The sequence below is a fragment of the Tachyglossus aculeatus genome, chromosome 1, assembly GCF_015852505.1.
Source record: "Tachyglossus aculeatus isolate mTacAcu1 chromosome 1, mTacAcu1.pri, whole genome shotgun sequence".
NCBI lineage: Eukaryota > Metazoa > Chordata > Mammalia > Monotremata > Tachyglossidae > Tachyglossus > Tachyglossus aculeatus.
This window is the reverse complement of record NC_052066.1, coordinates 166,282,642-166,303,575: the sequence shown is the minus strand read 5'-3', so window position 1 is coordinate 166,303,575 and position 20,934 is coordinate 166,282,642. Positions and strand designations below refer to the sequence as shown.

The 20,934-nt window shown below is 42.8% G+C and overlaps 1 protein-coding gene across 1 annotated transcript in view; it reads right to left on the bottom strand.

The window, feature by feature from the left end:
• CEP128 (centrosomal protein 128) overlaps window positions 1-20,934 on the bottom strand; it is a 450,179-nt gene that overhangs the window by 106,369 nt on the left and 322,876 nt on the right. Inside the window, exon 19 of the mRNA XM_038752555.1 lies at window positions 8,988-9,037. Coding sequence (XP_038608483.1) covers window positions 8,988-9,037 — 50 coding nt within the window. The remainder of the gene's footprint in view (window positions 1-8,987; window positions 9,038-20,934) is intronic.

Sequence of the window (20,934 nt, the reverse complement as noted above, 5' to 3'; positions counted from 1 at the left end):
TTAGAGGAATGAAGTGTGAAGGCTGGGGTGTAGAAGGAAATCAGAGAGGCAAGGTAGGAGAGGGCAAGGTGATTGAGTGCTTTAAAGCCAGTGGCAAGGAGTTTCTGTTTGATGTGGAGGTGGATGGGCAACCACTGGAGGTTCTTCAGGAATGGGAAAACATGGACTGAATTGTGTAGAAAAATGATCTGGGCAGCAGAGTGAAGTATGTATTGAAGAGGGAGAGACAGAAGGCAGGGAGTTCAGCAGGGAGGCTAATGTAGTAATGAAGGCAGTATAGGATAAGTGCTTGAATTAAGATAGTAGCAGTTTGGATGGAGAGGAAAGAGTGGATTTTAAATGAGTTGAGGATGATGCCAAGACTATAGGCTTGTGAGTCAGGGAGGATACAGTAGTGCTGTCTAAGGAGATGGGAAAATCAGGGGGAGGACAGAGTTTGGGTAGGAAGATGAGAAGTTCTGCTTTGGATATGTTGAGGTGTTGGTGGGACATCCAAATAGAGATGTCCTGAAGGTAGGATTCATTCATTCATTCATTCATTCAATCGTATTTATTGAGCTCTTACTGTGTGCAGAGCACTGTAGTAAGTGCTTGGGAAGTACAAGTTGGCAACATATAGAGACGGTCCCTACCCAACAGTGGGCTCACAGTCTAGAAGGGTGAGAAACATGAGACTGCAGAGAAGGAGAAAGATTGGGATGAAAATGTAGATCACAGTGGAAGCCATGGGAGAGAATGAGTTCTCCAAGGGAGTGGGTGCAAATGGAGACTAGAAAGGGACCCAGAACTGAGTCTTGAGGGATTCCCTCAGTTAGGCAGAGGAGTGATCCACGAAAGAGACTGAGAAGGAGCAATCAAAGACATAGGAGAAGAACCAGGAGAGGAGAGTGTCAGTGAAGCCAAGGTTGGATAATGTTTCCAGGAGAAGGGGATGATCCACAGTTTTGAAGGCAGCTGAGAGGTCATGGAGGATTAGGATGGAATAAAAACCATTGTATTTTGCAAGAAGGAGAACATTTGTGACCTTTGGGAGGGTGGTTTCTTTGGAGTGAAGGGGACAGAACCCAGAATGGAAGGGCTCAGGAAGAGATTTGCAAGAAAGGAAATGGAGGTAACGAGTTAGCTCCATCTTCAGCTAGCTCGAGCAATAATTAACTTATTTATACATTAATGTTTGCTTTATTTTTGACCCTTTAAGTTGTAAATGCTTTTATGCTTGTCTCCCCCTTCATAGTGGGCAGGGAACATATCACTCTGTTAATCTATATGTCCCAAGCACATAGTACAGTGCACCATTCATTCATTCATTCAATTGTATTTATTGAGCACTTACTGTGGGCAGAGCACTGTACTGAGTACTTGGAAAGTACAATTCGGCAACAGAGACAAACCCTACCCAACAACGGGCTCACAGTCTAGAAGAGGGAGACAGGCAACAAATCCCAGACTGAGCCCCCGCCTTCCTCACCCCCTTCCCACCCCACCCCCTCCCTACCTCCTTCCCCTCCCCACAGCACCTGTATATATGTTTGTACAGATTCATTACTCTATTTATTTTACTTGTACATATTTACTATTCTATTTATTTTATTTTGTTAATATGTTTTGTTTTGTTGTCTGTCTCTCCCTTCTAGACTGTGAGCCCACTGTTGGGTAGGGACCGTCTCTATATGTTGCCAACTTGTACTTCCCAGGCGCTTAGTACAGTGCTCTGCACACAGTAAGCACTCAATAAATATGATTGAATGAATGAATGAAAACAAACAGACAGGCATCAATAGCATCAAAATAGATAAATAGAATTATAGACATATACACATCATTAATAAAATAGAATAATCAATATGTACAAATATACACAAGTGCTGTGGGGCGGGGAAGGGGGTAGAGCAGAGGGAGGGAGTAGGGGCAATGGGAAGGGGAGGAGCTAAGTGAACACTCAATAGATACTATTACTAGTACTACTACTGCTACTGATCATTCCCTGTTCTGACCAGTGCCCCTGCTCTTTGAAGCCTGCCCACTCACCCTGCTCATAGGAAAGAAGAGGAAGAGAAGAGCAATCTGAGAGTTAGAGTTGCAGTTTAGAAGGGAGAGAAGGGATGAATGGTAATGCTCTGTCAGGCAAAAAAAAAAAAAAACCCTTCCCCCAGCATTGCCCATAAAACAAGGATTTGTGAAAATGGTGAATGATGGTAAAATATTTAGTATGTTCCTTGGGATTTCTAATCCATTCCAAAGACCTTTGGAGGACAGTCTTGTACTTTCTGTTGTATGGGAGGAAGAAGCAGATAGAGCAAAGTTAACTGATTTGCCCAAGGCTACACGAGTCAGTGGCAGAACCAGAACTAAGAACTCCAAGGTCCCAATTCTCAACCTCATTTTGGTCTATAATGTCATCCTGCTGTCCTAGACTATTTTCTCTCCAAGATTTCAAAATTTCACTACATAAATGTGAGATTCCATCATTGTGTATACGTTAGCAGCCTTCCTCAAACTGTTGCCTATAAATGACTACAGAAACATAGTAGCTTTCCAAGAATTTTACTTTGTTTTCAACAATTAAAGGATTTCTGTGAAAAGCTTCAGCTAGAAGCCTTCTATTGTACTGAGTCTACCACCAAGACAGGACAACTATGGAACCTCATTAATCCTATTAGAACCTTGGCCTCAAACACTAATGGCTACCCCTAAATGCCAATGTCTAACTCTTTTCCCGTTGGACCACACACTAAGTGATATATGCTTCATAAAACCTCATGACAAGAACTTTGGGCACATCCAAGGCTCCATTCCACAGAATGCACAATTTGCCAAAACTGTTGCCTGAACTCATAAATAGGTGAGTAGCATCATGAATAGCTAAATTAGGTGGGATTACTGGGTCTGACTGGACCTCGTATGGGGCACATACCAAATGTCCAAAAGTCACAGATCCAAGTGCATAGACAATGGCGATGGGGGGAATGGGTCAAGGAAAAGAGAGCTTAATTGGAGCTTCCTTCCCCAAGGAAGCCCCCCTTGGAGGATGCATCCTCAACAATGCTTTGAAGGTGGAGAGAGTGGTGGTCTGGCATATATGGAGCGGGAGGGAGTTCCAGGCCAGGTGGAGAATTTGGAAAGGGGTCGGCAGTGAGATAGATGATATAGGGGTACAGTGAATAAACTGGCGCTGAGGAGCAGAGTGTGCGGGCTGGGCTGTAGTAGAAATTTAGTGAGGTCAGGTAGGGTGGAGCAAGCTGACTGATTGCTTTAAAGGTAAGGGATTTTTGTTTAATTTCTGTTTAATGATGAGCAACCACTGGAAGCTAGTATTTACTAAGACACACTCATAAAATTAGAAGAAAGGGCAAAACCTCAAATAGTAACAATAAAAAATAGAAGTATTACAGAATTACACCTACAATTACTAGTTAGATTAGTTGCCAAGATAGTCAGGAGGAGGAGGAGAGGTAAGGTTTCATATCAGACAAGCATTTTCAACAGATCTTTTATGGAGAGGAGAGGAATGGCTTGTTGCAGCAGTGGGAAGAAAGACTTGCAGGTGGGTGTGGGTGACAAAGTGGGAGAATCTAATATGGGAAATGAGAAGCAACATAGCCTTGAATAAAGACCCAGGGCGTGGGAGTCAGAGGATCTGAATTCTAGTCCTGGTTCTGCTTTTTGCCTACTGTGTGACCTTGGGCCAGTCACTTAACTTATCTGTGCCTCATCTACCAAATGGGGATTCAATGCCTGTTCTCTCTCCTCAGACTGTGAGCATCATATGGAACCTGGTTATCTCATATCTATCCCAGCACTTAGTACAGTTCTTGGTACATGGTAAGTGCTTTGATACCACAATTATTAATACCACCTTTCCACTTGGATTTGCTCCCTTTTTTTCACCCCTCACTCAGCTCCACAACACTTATGTACATATCAATTATTTTACTTATTTGTATCAATGTCTGTTTTCCCACCCTGGACTTTAAGCTTGTTGTGGGCAAGAAACAAATCTATTGGAGAAGAAGCATGGCTCAATGGAAAGAGCCCGGGCTTTGGAATCAGGGGTCATGGGTTCAAATCCCGGCACCACCAATTGTCAGCTGTGTGACTTTGGGCAAGTCACTTCACTTCTCTGTGCCTCAGTTACCTCATCTGTAAAATGGGGATGAAGACTGTGAGTCCCCTGTGGGACAGCCTGATCACCTTGTAACCTCCCCAGTGCTTAGAACAGTGCTTTGCACATAGTAAGTGCTTAATAAATGTCATTATTATTATCATTATTATTATTGTACTCTCCCAAGCTGTTAGTATCATTAGTAGCTGTTAGTAGCTCTGCACATAGTAAGCACTCAAAAAATTCCATTAATTGTTTGATGAATCCCGATATTGAACATTATCTTGTATGGGAAATTGGTTCTGTTATGGTCTCGGGACACTCACAGGACTCTCAATTGGCTACTGGCTAGATCTTAAAATTCCATATTTTCCTTTGGTGATATCAACATAAGGAGGTCGGTAGTTCTAGTCATAGTTTGGTGGTAAACAGATTATTATTATTATGTGCCATAGAGTCATTTCCAATTCATTTCGACTCCATGGATATACTTTCTCCAGAACGTCCTGTCTTCTGCCATAATCCTCAACCTTTCTAACAGTTCTTCCATTATTGTTGTTATGGTCTCCATCCATCTAGCTGCTGGTCTGCTTCTTCCATGTTTTCCCTGGACTTTTCCAAGCATTGGTGTCTTCTCCCGAGCATTAGTCCTCCTCATTATGAGTCCAAAATATGCTAATCTAAATCAAGTTATTTGGCCTTTCAAAGACCACTTCGGTTTAATTTGCTCTAAAATCCATTTGTTTGTTTTTCGGGCAGTCCATTGTATTTGCAAAAGTTTTCTTCAACACTACATTTCAAAAGAATCGATGTTCTTTCTATCCTATTTTTTTTACTGTCCAGCTTTCAGATCCACACATTGTCACCGCAAACACCATAGAGTTGACAATTTACATTTTTGTGGCAATTGTTACATCAGTACATTTCATGACTTTTTCCAGGATTTTCATAGCAAGTCTTCCTAATATTAATCTTTGTCATATTTCTTGGCTACTAGTTCCTTTATTATTGATTATCGATCCCAGAAGAGAAAAATTGTCATCTATTTCAATCTTCTCTCCATCCACTACAAATGTGTTAAAACTTCTAGTTGTCATGATCTTTGTTTTCTTGACATTCAAATGTAGGCCAATCTTTTTACTTTGTTCTTTAACTTTTAATAATAAGATCTTCAAATCTTCTTCACTTTCTGCTAGTAGGGCTGTATCATCAGCATAACAAATGACGGCCCCAATTCCATTATTTTAATTGGCATTTGTTAAGTGTTTACGATGTGCAGGGACTGTAGTAAGCAGTGGAGTAGTTACAAACTAATCAGCTGGACACAGTCCATGCCCCACATGGGGCTCACAGTCTTAATCTCCATTTTACAGATGAGATAACAGGTTCAGAGAAGTTAAATGACTTGGTCAAGGTCACACAGCAGACAAGATGGCAGAACTAGGATTAGGATCCAGGTCCTTCTAAGGCAATCTTCTAAGGCAAACATCTTATTGTCCAATGATTTGGTCTCTCTAGGTGTTTTTTTCTTGTTTTGCTCTGAAGGAAAAGATGTGAGATCTGGAGATTTTTCATAAAGCTCTTGAGGTTCTGTTCAGTCATTTGGAAACACTGCAACAGAATCTACTCCAATAGCAGATATTCACTAGCTCTGAAAATAACCAGGTGCAAAGACCTGTGAGAACTTTGTGAGAAACCTCAAGGTTCAAGAGAGACATTGACACCAGGGACATTCCACTTCCACCTTCCCTGGGGAAGTTTTCTGCCAGCTATGGAGGTAATGAGCCATTAATGCCAAGGTTTAACACAGCTTTAAACCAACTCACAGCTGAATTAAATCACACCTTTTCCAAATGGAAAATTATGCAAGATCAAAGGCTGGAACAATGGTGCAAATATTAAAGACCCAGATCAAATTCCCCAGAAAATTTGGAAAATGTGTATCTGTGAATGTTTGAGAGAATTAACTAGGATGCAGAAATCCACCACCGCAGAGGTAAGGCTATTAACAAGTGAGAGAGGGAGAAAGAGAGAATGTGGGGGAGGAGAGGGAGAAAGAGAGAGAGAGAGAGAGAGAGAGAGAGAGAGAGAGAGAGAGAGAGAGAGAGACTATTAAACCATTAGCCATTCCTCAGAATTGAGATAGAACCTGAAGGAGAAATTCTAGCTTCAATATTCTCCGAGGGCATCATCATGGCAACCTCAATGGAAAAATGGCCTAAGGCAGTAATTTTGAATTCCCTCAAAAGCCCCGGGGCTTCTTGAATGGCCACCATTGATACTAAAACAACAGAAAGAGATTGGTGGGGCATGTTAGGAAGGATGTCATCACTTTAGATGCTTAGAGAAGCAGCATGGCTTAGTGGAAAGAGCATGGGCTTGGGAGTCATAGACCTGGGTTCTAATCCTGGCTCCGCCATTTGTCAGTTGTGTGACTTTGGGCAAGTAACTTCACTTCTCTGGGCTTTAGTAACCTCGTTTGTAAAATGGGGATTAAGACTGTGAGCCTCATGTGGGACAACCTGATGTCTTTGTATCTACTCTAGTACTTGGAACAGTGCTTGGCACATTAGAAGCGCTTAACAAATACCATCATTATCATCACTTTGACAGTGTCCTTGATCTCTCATTAGTTGATCTTGGTCCATGAAGTAGGGTGTTACCAATCCAGAAGGAGGGGCCCCTAAAATAATTTGCATTACATTAATAATAATAATGATGGCATTTATTAAGCATCTACTATGTGCAAGGCACTGTTCTAAGCGCTGGGGAGGTGAAAGGTGATTAGGTTGTCCCATGGGGGGCTAACAGTCTTAATCCCCATTATACAGATGAGGTAACTGAGGCACAGAGAAGTGATGTGCCCAAAGTCACACAGCTCACAATTGGCAGAGCTGGGATTTGAACCCATGACCTCTGACTCCAAAGCCCATGCTCTTTCCACTGAGCCACGCTGCTTTCCCTATGCTGAGGCTTAAAATTGAACAGAGGCAGACAAAACTTCCCTCCCCCAGCCACTCTTTCAAGTATTCTTAGAGTAGACTTGCTCCAAGAGATATCAGGAACACCACAGTGGTCAGAGGTGAAAGATTGTGTTTTTCTGGAAATTAGTGACGCTGAAAGCAAACAGGGATGGGAGATCTTGGGCATTTGAGAAGTGTCTTGCGTAGGGAGCGGGGGAAGGCGATGAGACAGGCAGTATGTGCACACAAACCGTACCCAACGGCTCAAGGCCAAACAGACTCAACAACAGGAGATAAAGAGACCAGGGCAAGAAAAACAAGCTTGCACCTGCAAGGCTCGGAGGCAACCTCAAGGCCATATCCGCAGCCAGCGATGGTTGGCAATGGGTGGCTGGGGGCGAGCCAGAGCAAACTCTTCGTGACTGGACAGAGCTGTTGTTAGGCTAGTGGCTGGAGGGCGGTCAAAGCCTCGATACGCCATCCCCCGAGAAAACCCTGCCCCCGGGCAATGGGGGGTATAAGAGACGAACAAGACAAAGGGGGGGCACGCATGTGCGCGCTCTCTCCCTCTCTCTCTCTCGCTCTCTCTCTCTCTCGCTCTCTCTCTCTTTCAACCATGTAACCGCTGATAGCAAATAAACGGCAACCAAGCTTTGAACCTCTGGCTGACTCTTCCTGGTATGAACGCGCGGGCCGCGTCCGGAGACGTCCAAAGACCCGGAGAGGGTAAGAACCCGAGCGTTGCCCCCGAAACCACGGGGAGCAACGGTCTTGGAGTAAATCATTCAACAGCTTCTATAATTATGCAGGAAACATTGTAAAGAGAGCTCAACATACAAACAACTTTGACTGAATCAAGTCCTAGACTGACCCTAGAAAGAAATTTGACTCTGCGTTACTGTGAACAGTCCAAAACAGGAGATATTGAAGGTGATGACCAGCCTCTGACACTCTTAAAACAGGATGGAAATAGTGGGCCCACCTAATCAGATCAATCAATAATTCATATTTTGGGGGATTTTACTGTGTGCAGAGCACTGTAATAAATGCTTGAGAGATTACAATATAACAATAAGAAGACACATTCCCTGCCCACACTAAGTTTACAGTCTAGAGGACTGTATTATTATAGAGGCCTATATTATCCTATGGAGAGCTGGGAGAGCAAGTGAAAGAACTTGAGAGGGTCTTGCATCTGGCCCAGAGCCCGATGGAGTGCAACAGGAACTCTTTTAGCCTGCATCTTCCCTGCATGCTCTACAGCAACAAATGCCCTTATTCAAGAGTTTGGTTGAGGTCCCAATATGGGGAGTCAATCTGTAGGTTTCAGTTCAGGGGAAGTTAGAACTGGGTTCTAATCCCGGACACACCTCTTGCCTGCTGTGTGACCTTGAGCAAGACATAATCCAGTGGTGGTCCCCTAATAATCCTGCCCCAGGCAAGTTGCATATGCCAGAGGGAGAAGGACACATTGGGTTCTTTTCCCGGAAAAATGAAGGCAGAACTGCTCTCAGTCAGTCAGTCCATTGTATTTATTGAGTGCTTACTGTGTGCAGAGAACTATACTAACTGCTTGGGAGAGTACAATATAACAATATACAAGGGACACATTCCCTGCCCACAGTGAGCTTACTTACAGTCTAGAGCTTACAGTCTACAGTCTCTCCAAACCGAGCAGGTCGGTTACAGAATGTGCCATGTGCAGGGCTAGGAATCTACTCCCTGGCATTAAGGGAACGGTCAGCAGTAGACCCGGGAACTTTGGCACTATGCCTCAGCCTTCCATCCTTTCCTTGTGACTGAAGGTGGAAAAAAGTCTTCAAGTTTCAGGGTGGTAATACAGACCTAGTGATCTTTTAATTTGGGATTTAAAGATTCAAAAGGAGGACTTCTGGAGGGTGCAATTAATAAATGTACCTTACCTGCAGATGTTCCATTTCCTCATCTCTTCGGTGTGACTTCTCCAGCAGATCTAGACAATAATTTGATAAAAAATTTAAATTCAACCAGAAATGAGTTGGTTCTGAGTACAACATCAACATCAGTGGAGAAGCTTCCTAAGAAGACAATACCAAGTCTTTGTCTGGTATGCCCTTTTAAACAGCCTTCTGAACTGATGGACGGGGGCAACAATGTAAATCCAGTCAAGCAAAGATTGGCCAGGGATTAAGAGCTAGCTGACTGCATGATCCTGTGAGAACACGTTTTTGCTCAAGAAGTCACAGAATGATGCCAATGTCTTATTTATTTAGCTCAGTGCTTAGATAACTTTTAGATACAAAGAAGCAGCATGGAGTAGTAGAAGAAGCATGGCTTAGACTGTGAGACCACTGTTGGGTAGGGACTGTCTCTATATGTTACCAACTTGTACTTCCCAAGAGCTTAGTACAGTGCTTTGCACACAGTAAGCGCTCAATAAATATGATTGATTGATTGATTGTTTGGATAGAGCGTGGGCCTGGGATTCAGATGGACATGGGTTCCAATCCCAGCTCTGCCACTTGTCTGCTGGTTGACTTTGGGAAAGTCACTTCACTTCTCTGTGCCTCAGTTTCCTCATCTGTAAAATGGGGATTAAGACTGTGAGCCCCACACTCACAGGGGCTGTGTACAACTTGATTTGCTTGTATCCATCCCAATACTTAGTACAGTGCTTTGCACATACTAAGTGCTTAAAAAGCACCATTATTATCAGTGTTGTTATAACAGATATGGACAAAGTCCACCAGATTAGCATTTTTATAACCAAACTGCAACCTCCTGGAATCAAAAAAGGATTTATTAATGGAACTGGAGACAGCATCTATATCATACAGCCACAATAATAATCACTTCACACTAAAAAGAGGGGTAACTGAAGCAGAATGTGACCCCAAAATTTAGAAAGTACTTGGGAGAAAACTGCGGTTGAAAAGAAAAATATTAAACCAATTTGAGCTCCATCTTAAATTGCACGTACTGCCATCCTGTCTCACTGTTCCACATTCGTTTATGAATGTACTCTAAAGGAAAATGCATTTGGCACTGAGTATTCTCTGCCCACAGCTATACCAACCCATGCTATGATCTTATTAGATTTCACAAGTTAAAGAGGGTTGGCCTGAATCAGTATTTGGTTCTGAATCAGTATCAGAAATCTTGTCAGTATTTCTGACAAGAAACACCTACCGTGGTGTGCATTAAAATAATGTCTACCATACCTCACTGATTGATAGAGCTCACAAAGATGTTACGCTGGGGGAAAAGAGAGTATAACGCACTAAAGTCTAAAAAATGTCATAAAAGTGTTTTTATTATTGCTATTATGGTATTTGCTAAGCGCTTACTACATATCAAGCACTGTTGTAAGCACTGGGACAGATACAAATTAATCAGGTTGGACAAAGTCCCTGCCCAGCAAGGCTCACAGTAGGAGGGACAACAGGTATTTAAAAATCCCCATTTTATAGTTGAGGAAACTGAGGCACATAGAGTTAATCACACAGCAAGCAATTGGCAGAGCTGGGATCAGAACATAAATCCTCCAACATCCAGGTTCGTGGTCTTTCCACTAAGCCACGCTGCTTCTCAAAAATAAACAAATGTTTCAGCAGACACAGCACTAGGTCCAGAAGGAAACAGTACATTCCGTGGGTGGCAGAGTTATGTAACATTATTTTATAGCATTCGGCAGGCAGTACATCAAAAGTGGTATGTGTCAGAAGACATGATGGTGAAGGAAGCTCAATCAGTCAATTGTATTTGCTGAGCACTTACTGTTTGCAGGGCAAGTGTACTAAGTGTTTAGGAGAGTACAATACAACAGAGTTGGTAAACGCATACCTACTTGATTATCTTGAATCTACCCCAGCACTTACTACAGTCCTTGACCCAAAGTAGGCCCTTAACAAATCAATCAATGATATTTACTGAGCACTTACTGCATGCAGGACACTGGACTAAGACCTTGGAAGAGTACACTACAACAGAGTTGGTAAATCCAATCCCTGCCCATAAGGAGCTTACAAGTCTGCACTCTGTTGTAATTCTTTTCCAGGGACTTGACATTGAGTCATCTTAATGTTCCAGATGAAACTTTTTGATACTCTAAGAGTTGCAAAATTTGAAGTGTCTCAAGCAACAGCCAGCCTAGTTTTCAGTAGCTTACATAGCTGAAGTCGCCTGAACATTTTTCAGGTTTCACCACCAAATAATGATCTGAACAAGGACATGCCATTGTTAAGCTCTTAGGGGGGACCCATGATGCCTTTTTTTAAAATGGCATTTGTTAAGCGCTATATGCCAGACATTATACTAGGCAATGCACTGGGATAGATACAAGGTGGGACATAGTCCATGTCCCACATGGGGCTCACAGTAGTAATCCCTAATTTACAGATGAAGTAAATGAGGCACAGAGAAGTTAAGTTTCTTGCCTGAGGCCACACAGCAGAGAAGTGGTGGAGCCAGGATTAGAATCTGATTCCTAGGCCTGTGCTCTTTCCACTAGGCCATGCCAATCCCATATTATATAATTATTCCCCTGTGCTTCACCCACCCCACTACAACACATTTTTTAATACATCACTGCTATTTAGCTCTACGTTTACTTGGGTAAATGTATGTGGCACGACACAGGGATTTTAAATTATTTTGTTGAAATAGTCCTACTTGGACATTGCTATATAAAAGCACATACAAAAATAGGAGAATAATAATAATAATAATAATGGTATTTGTTAAGTGCTTACTATGTTCAAATCACTGTTCTAAGTGCTGGGGAGAATACAGGGTGATCAGGTTGTCCCATGTAGGGCTCACAGGCTTAATCCCCATTTTACAGATGAGGGAAATGAGGCCCAGAGAAGTGAAGTGACTTTCCCAAAGTCACACAGCTGACAAGTGGTGGAGCGGGGATTAGAACCCACGACCTCTGACTCCCAAGCCTGGGATCTTTCCACTGAACCACGATGCTTCTCAGGAGAAGGGAAGAGATTACAGATGTGTATTGTGCAAACGGTTGAGTATACATAAAGAGGGGACAGCAGAAAGTAATTATCACCACTTGTTACAATGAACCTGTTTTTGTTATTTGTCCTTAACAGCCTTTTGTGCCAAAGATCTGCACAAAAGAGCTAGAGAGCTTCTCTCTTTTCTTACTCTCTATTGGCATGGTCAGGATTTTCTTGATTATCCTTTGGTTTACTGTTCGATACAAACAGCAATTCAACTGCTATGCAAATTGCTGCGGCTAAATGCACTTCCATCAACATTAGTTAATGAAAGAATTTTTGGTTAGGAGGGCAACAGCCTTGTATATTTTCATTGGCCAGGATTCAGGATCCTAATTGAGCTGGTACAAAACCAGCCAGAGCTCAAAAAAATTCCCATGCAGAAATAAGAAGGCCATCCAGGATGAAAACTTGAGAATCTTCCCTGAGGGTCCATTTTATCCCCTTTAAATTTTTAATTTTTTGTTAATAGCATTTGTTAAGCACTTATTATGTGCCAGGCATTGTACAAAGTGCTGGGGGAGATACAAGCTAATCAAATTGGACATAGTCCACATCCCACATGGGGCACACAGTAGTAATCCCCACTTTACAGATGAGGTAACTCAGACACAGAGAAGTGAAGTGACTTGCCCAAGGTCATGAAGCCGACAAGTAGAGGAACTGGGATTTGAACCCAGGTCCTCTAAATCCCAGGCCCGGGTTCCTTCTACTAGGCCATACTGCTTCTCCATATTTACTGTATTCCAATGAATTCAAAGTATTCCACTGCATCCTGGAGATCCTAGATAATGACTAACTTTTGACCTAAATCAGTCATGGAGAGTCACCTTGAGAATTTCTCTAGTTCTGCAATCCATAGGTACCCAGGTAAGAAGTCATTAGACTTTTTTTTTAAGATATCCTTTAACGTACAGCATGTCATTGCTCAGCATCAAAAACACATTCCCTCATATAGTCTTATTTTCTCAAGCAGACATTTAACACTACTGCATTAAAGTAAAAAAAAAAAAAAAAAAAGAACTGACTGGAATTTTTGGTCCACAAGAAACTGATGGAAATAGAAAGCAAGACAACCTGTAAATGAGGCTCTCATTGAAGAGTCTGTTTCACATACAGGGCAGGTCAAAAGTGTCTAAATGAGTATGTGGCAGCTGAACAGGGTTTCTAAACTAAAACATTTGTCAGCACATTTTCCTTCTGTTTTATTAGTCCAGTAAAAAATAAATAGTATTATAATGAGGCATTGCTTAAGCCCAAAGAATTCAAAAACAATGTCATGCAATTCAACTGCTTTTTAATAGCACCCAAAATCAACAGCAAATTCAGGATACTGTGTGGAAAATAAAAGATGGTAATTTAAAACAAAAAAAATACATTTTGGGCAAAGTCTTAGTCCTCCACTTTCGGCATTAAGGACTTACATACTGGGAAGAGTCAAATCATCTAGGTTTATATCCCTGTACTACAATGACAAACTTTGATTGGCCATTACCACAGAAAATACCCATTTTACAATGGAAGACCACATTCCAGAAGTACAAACAGTGTCTGTGGCTTGTCCCACTCTGAAACGGCAAGCTGGCCTACAGAAAGCCTCCAACCTATCCAATAAATGAGTGATTCATAGCCTGCTGCTTGTTCCAGTTCAGTGTCCATGAAGGCACTGACTGTCATCATAATCAATGGTATTTACTGAGTGCTCACTATGTGCAGGGCACTTTACTAAGCATTTGGTTGAGGACAGTATAATAGTGTTCCCTGTTCCCATTCGTTCCCTGCTCATAAGGAGCTTAGTTTAGAGGGGAGACAGACATTAATATAAATAAAGAATTCATAATATAAGGAGAAAGAAGTTGATCTCACTAACAACGAGGGCAGCTCCCAAAACGCAATTCAAAAATCAAAGTCCCACCTCCCATCACTCCAACTCTCAAGGTCAAACAGCCCAGGAGGGCAAATGCGATTGGGTAAGATTAACCCACAGTTCATCATCATCATCATCATCAATCGTATTTATTGAGCGCTTACTATGTGCAGAGCACTGTACTAAGTGCTTGGGAAGTACAAATTGGCAACATATAGAGACAGTCCCTACCCAACAGTGGGCTCACAGTCTAAAAGGGGGAGACAGAGAACAAAACCAAACATACTAACAAAACAAAATGAATAGAATAGATATGTACAAGTAAAATAAATAAATAAATAGAGTAATAAATATGTACAAACATATATACATATATACAGGTGCTGTGGGGAAGGGAAGGAGGTAAGATGGGGGGATGGAGAGTGGGACGGGGGGGAGAGGAAGGAAGGGGCTCAGTCTGGGAAGGCCTCCTGGAGGAGGTGAGCTCTCAGCAGGGCCTTGAAGGGAGGAAGAGAGCTAGCTTGGCGGATGGGCAGAGGCAGGGCATTCCAGGTCCAGGGGATGACGTGGGCCGGGGGTCGATGGCTGGACAGGCGAGAACGAGGTACGGTGAGGAGATTAGCGGCGGAGGAGCGGAGGGTGCGGGCTGGGCTGTAGAAGGAGAGAAGGGAGGTGAGGTAGGAGGGGGCGAGGTGATGGAGAGCCTTGAAGCCCAGGGTGAGGAGTTTCTGCCTGATGCGCAGATTGATTGGTAGCCACTGGAGATTTTTGAGGAGTTGACAGTTGACAGGTCCTCCTCATTCCATGCCCGAGGGATTGACCCTTGTGTCCCAACAGTACTCTGGTGAAGGGCAAACATCAGCACTGGAGTCCAGCACAGGGATCAGGGCTCCTGTGGTCTCTGACTGGACCCCGGAACCAGGCCGGTGGAGTGTGAGCTAAAGGATCACCCAGTCCACCTCCTCAGCTGTTTTTTTTTTGTTTTTATGGTATTTGCTAAGTGCTTCCTATGTGCCAATCAATCAATCAATCAATCGTATTTATTGAGCCCTTACTGTGTGCAGAGCACTGTACTAAGCGCTTGGGAAGTACAAGTTGGCAACACATAGAGATGGTCCCTACCCAACAGTGGGCTCACAGTCTAGAAGGGGGAGACAGAGAGCAAAACAAAATATATTAACAAAATAAAATAAATAGAATAGATATGTACAAGTAAAATAAATAGAGTAATAAATATGTATAAACATATATACATATATACAGGTACAGTCCCCGTACATAGAGATGGTCCCCACCCAACAGTGGGCTCACAGTCTAGAAGGGGGAGACAGAGAACAAAACAAATTAACAAAAGAAAATAAATAGAATAGATATGTACAAGTAAAATAAATAGAGTAATAAATACGTATAAACATATATACATATATACAGGTACAGTCCCCGTACATAGAGACGGTCCCTACCCAACAGTGGGCTCACAGTCTAGAAGGGGGAGACAGAGAACAAAACAAAACATATTAACAAAATAAAATAAATAGAATAGATATGTACAAGAAAAATAAATAAATAAATAGAATAACAAATCTGTACAAACATATATACCTATATACAGGTACAGTCCCCGTACATAGAGACGGTCCCTACCCAACAGTGGGCTCACAGTCTAGAAGGGGGAGACAGAGAACAAAACAAAACATATTAACAAAATAAAATAGAATAGATATGTACAAGTAAAAGAGAGTAATAAATATGCATAAACATATATACAGGAACAGTCCCCGTCCCACATAGGGCTCACAATCGTAACCTTCTTTTTAGAGATGACGGAACTGATGCACAGAGAAGGGAAATGACTTGCCCAAAGTCACACAGCAGACAAGTGGCAGAGCTGGGATTAGAACCCGTCTTTTTGACTACCATGCCCGTGCTCTATCCACTGAGCCATACTGCTTGGTCAGGGCTGGCCTGCTGGGCCGGCTCGGGGCTGCTCTCCCTGCTGGAGGTTCCAATCAGGGCATTGCCCACTCTATGGCCCACGGACATCCCAGCAGCTGTGGTGGCAATAGAGGTCATCAGTCCAGGCTGACATGAAGGGGTCCATGGGAGCGGCCGTGTCTCTGGGTGGGAGGCGAGCCGGGGCCAGGGCATGGGATTAGAATGGGAAGCTGGGCAGACGGGCACTGACCAGGTACTCAGCGGAGTTACTTTGACTTCTTCTCCTCTTTATCGGTCACTAGATGGTATTTATTGAGCGCTTACTGTGTGCCAAAAACTGTACTAATTGCTTGGGAGGGTAGCCCGGGCTTTGGAGTCAGAGGTCATGGGTTCAAATCCCGGCTCCGCCACTTGTCAGCTGTGTAACTTTGGGCAAGTCACTTCACTTCTCTGGGCCTCAGTTCCCTCATCTGTAAAATGGGGATGAAGGCTGTGAGCCCCTCGTGGGACAATCTGATTACCTTGTATCTACCCCAGTGCTTAGAACAGTGCTTTGCACATAGTAAGTGCTTAACAAATACCAATATTATTATTATTATTACAACAGAGTTGGGAGACATGATCTCTGTTTCTATTCGAGCAGACTGCTTTTGAAAGATCACATTTTCCCAACCTCTTATGCACAAAGCTAAAAACTTTGGAAAAACTATGCCATAACCCATATCATTTCACTCATGGGCTTCAACCCTGACTTGGAGAGGTTCTCAGGTGTGGCATTTGGGTTTAGCTTTATTTAAACTCCACACACCACTAAATCCTATAATCAAACAATCAATCAATCAATCGTATTTATTGAGCGCTTACTGTGTGCAGAGCACTGTACTAAGCGCTTGGGAAGTACAAGTTGGCAACATATAGAGACAGTCCCTACCCAGCAGTGGGCTCACAGTCTAAAAGGGGGAGACAGACAACAAAACCAAACATACTAACAAAATAAAATAAATAGAATAGATATGTACAAGTAAAATAAATAGAGTAATAAATGTGTACAAATATATATACATATATACAGGTGCTGTGGGGAAGGGAAGGAGGTAAGATGGGGGGGATGGAGAGGGGGACGAGGGGGAGAGGAAGGAAGGGGCTCAGTCTGGGAAGGCCTCCTGGAGGAGGTGAGCTCTCAGTAGTGCCTTGAAGGGAGGAAGAGAGCTAGCTTGGCGGACGGGCAGAGGGAGGGCATTCCAGGCCCGGGGGATGACGTGGGCTGGGGGTCGACGGCGGGACAGGTGAGAACGAGGCACGGTGAGGAGATTAGCGGCAGAGGAGCAGAGGGTGTGGGCTGGACTGTAGAAGGAGAGAAGGGAGGTGAGGTAGGAGGGGGCGAGGTGATGGAGAGCCTTGAAGCCCAGGGTGAGGAGTTTCTGCCTGATGCGCAGATTGATTGGTAGCCACTGGAGATTTTTGAGGAGGGGAGTAACATGCCCAGAGCATTTCTGGACAAAGACAATCCGGGAAGCAGAATGAAGTATGGATTGAAGTGGGGAGAGACATGAGGAAGGGAGATCAGTGAGAAGGCTGATACAGTAGTCCAGACGGGATAGGATGAGAGCTTGAACGAGCAGGGTAGCGGTTTGGATTGAGAGGAAAGGGCAGATCTTGGCAATGTTGCGGAGCTGAGACCAGCAGGTTTTGGTGACGGCTTGGATGTGAGGGGTGAATGAGAGAGCGGAGTCGAGGATGACACCAAGGTTGCGGGCTTGTGAGATGGGAAGGATGGTAGTGCCGTCAACAGAGATGGGAAAGTCAGGGAGAGGGCAGGGTTTGGGAGAGAAGACAAAGGAATTCAGTCTTAGACATGTAAAATAAATTATAAGCTATAATATATAGCTTATAATTGTCAATAATAACTGTCAATAATATATAGTATATATAATATAATATATAATATAAGCTTATTATAAGCTATAATAAAACAGTGAAATAAACCATGAAAATAAGAATGGATTTACCCTGGCATTCCATGGAATTATATCCTGGTCTATGCTTCAGCGTTTTTATAAATTAGAAATGTCAATGACAAATCTCTCATTCTCCCTGATGCTACACTCAGTCAGAAAACAAAAAAGACTGTGTTCTCTTTCATTGAACTCTCTCAAGGCACTGGCTTCTATCAGTTTTTCCTCAGTTTTCCTCAGTTTTTCCTCTTCCACTTAACCTCTTGTTTTTTCCCTTCCAGTTAACTAAGTCCAAGTCTTTCAGTGAAAATAAAGTGGTCTCTTCATACAATAGGGATGTAGTAGGAAATCCATTCCTTCCTTCCTTGATGTAATTGAACAAATCCATGCCAAGCAGTGATTGGGTCGCAACTCAATGCAACTCAACTCAACTCAATGGGATCTTTGCTCAATCCCAGCCTGTTTGTTTGTTTGTTTTATGGTACTTGTTAAGCACTTATTATGTGTCACACATTGTTCTAAGTGCTGGGGTAGGTAGAAGTCAACCAGATCGGACACAGTCTCTGTCCCACTTAGGGCTCAGAGTCTTAAGTGGGGGGCGAAACAGGTATTGAATCCCCATTTTAAAGTTGAGGAAACTGAGGGACAGAGAAGTGACTTCTCCAAGGTCACACAGCTAGCAATTGGCAGAGCCATTGCAGAGCGAGGATTAGAATTCAGGTCCTCTGACTCTCAGGCCCATGCTCTTTCCACTAGGCCCTGCTGCTTCCCACCAAAGTCAAATCAATACCACTACAACTTCATTTACTAAGCACCTACTGGGTGCTAGGCATTATACTAAGTACCTGGGCAACTACAACAGTAACAAGACACAAGACCTCCTGAGCTCAAGAAGCTTATACTCATAAATACTCTGTTTTACATATAGGGAAAGTCATTTCAGACCTTGCTGCTTCCAACTCTGGAACTGAGGCCACAAAACTTTTTATTGAGTTGCTTTTGATCAAATTAATCAACAGTATTAGTCCGAATGAGGCTGAAAAGTCCCCAAGTAGTGACTTTCTGGTCTGTTGCCTTTTTTACCCCTGTTCCTCCAACCCTGCTAAAATTTCTTACTAATTGTGGTTTTTATTAAGCACTTACTAAATGCCTGGTACTGTATTAAATGCTGGGGTGGATACAGGCAAATTGAGGTGGACACAGTCCCTGTCCCACATGGGGCTCACAGTCTTAATCCCCATTCTACATATAGGGTAACTGTGGCACCCAGTGAAGTGAAGTGAGTTGCCCAAGGTCACTCAAGAGACAAGTGGCAGAGCTGGCATTAGAACCCAGGTCCTTCTGAGTCCCAGGCCCTGACTCTATCCACTAGGTAATGCTGCTCCTCCTTGTCCTCTTTTTGCCTCCATAGTCAGAAGGAAAAATTGACACCTATGACATACAAGCAGTTCCATAACTATTAGTATTACTTACTCCCCACTCTTTGATGCTATGTATCTTTATTACCTCTATTTTGCAGATGAAGGAAACCCTAGGGTTCCTGAGCCTGTTGACTGAGGGCTAGGAATGAAATGTTGGTTGGGCAGAAGTGCTTTTGGCACCATTCACATATAAGGGTAGGGAGTCACTGTCAATAAAGAGAATTTAAAAATTGTGGAAATCGAAAATTTTAAAAGGGAAGTCATTTCCAAAGTGTAAATGTAAACTATGGCAAGGAGAATTCTTTAAAGCTAATGTTTCCTTTAGAATTATATTCCAGTGGTTAATGGCTTTCATGGCCAATCTCACAGGTCATTGCTCTCTTTAATTAGTAGCTTTTGCTTAACATAAAAAAGCCTAAAGTAATTTTAATACTGATTACAGCTGACTAGCATATTAACAAATTGTTATATTAACACAGCCCACCTCACGCTGCCTGTTGTAAAAGGTTTGCCTATTTTTCTTTCACAGATTTTAATTAACTCCCCCCCACCCCTTCTGCTCATCATTTGGTTGGGGGGGGGGGGCACTGCTAAGGAGGGGAAAAGTTCATTTTGCTTACATCTGAGCCTGAAGCATTTCCATCGATGCACAGACATAAAACCCACCCCCCACAGCCCAACGTACCTGGGAAAGGCAAAGGTTGAAAGGTTTGGTGGTTCCCCAAAATGCAAGGTTTTTAATACCAGCATTTGACGCTACTGGCTATCATTCATCTGCATGTTCAGAGATGCTGGATTTTGCAAACTACCTCTGGCATTTTGATTTAGTCCATTTTAATGTTGCCACAGTGCTCCCGCTCGACTCAGAAAAAATGGCCTTCTCTATCACTGGTGTCCTTTATTTGCATTAGCCTGAAGCAGTACATATAATTATAACTGACGGATCAGGGAGAGTTCAAGCTCACAAACCAGTGAAAGGAAAGGAAAGGACAGCCCTAATTGTTTAGATTTTCTAAAGTAAAAACTGTTATCGTTGTGCAGGAAACAGAATGTACTGTACTTGCTGTCTAATCCCTAAGGCTTAGTCAGATTTGGAAGTTTGTAACATATTTTAATGGTTCAAATCCCAAATGTTGACCTCCTTTTACTAAAACCATCTGAAAAGTACCTACAGAATGTAGGAAACTCTGGGATATTAGATCGACTACAAACTGGGCTCAATCTTGCATAAAAAGGTACATTTTTAAAACACACATCATCTTTCTGAATAAGTAAACTTGGCGTGGTAAAGAGAAAAAGTTTGGCCACAGAAAAACCATCTTATTTTAATTGAGGCTTGCTCAAAATGATTCACCAATGAGAGCTCTGAGAGCGAGGATCATGTCAACTATCATACTCTCCCAAGTACTTAGTACAATGCTTAGTACAATCCCGGCTCTGCCAATTGCCAGTGACTTTGGGCAAGTCACTTCACTTCTCTGGGCCTCAGTTCCCTCATCTGAAAGATGGGGATGAAGACTGTGAGCCCCCCGTGGGACAACCTGATCACCCTGTAACCTCCCCAGTGCTTAGAACAGTGCTTTGCACACAGTAAGCACTTAATAAATGCTATCATTATTATTACTTGGATGGAGTAAATGCTCTGAAATTAGTATTGACTGACTGGTTGAAAAGGGGAGGGATGGGGAGAAAGAAGGGAG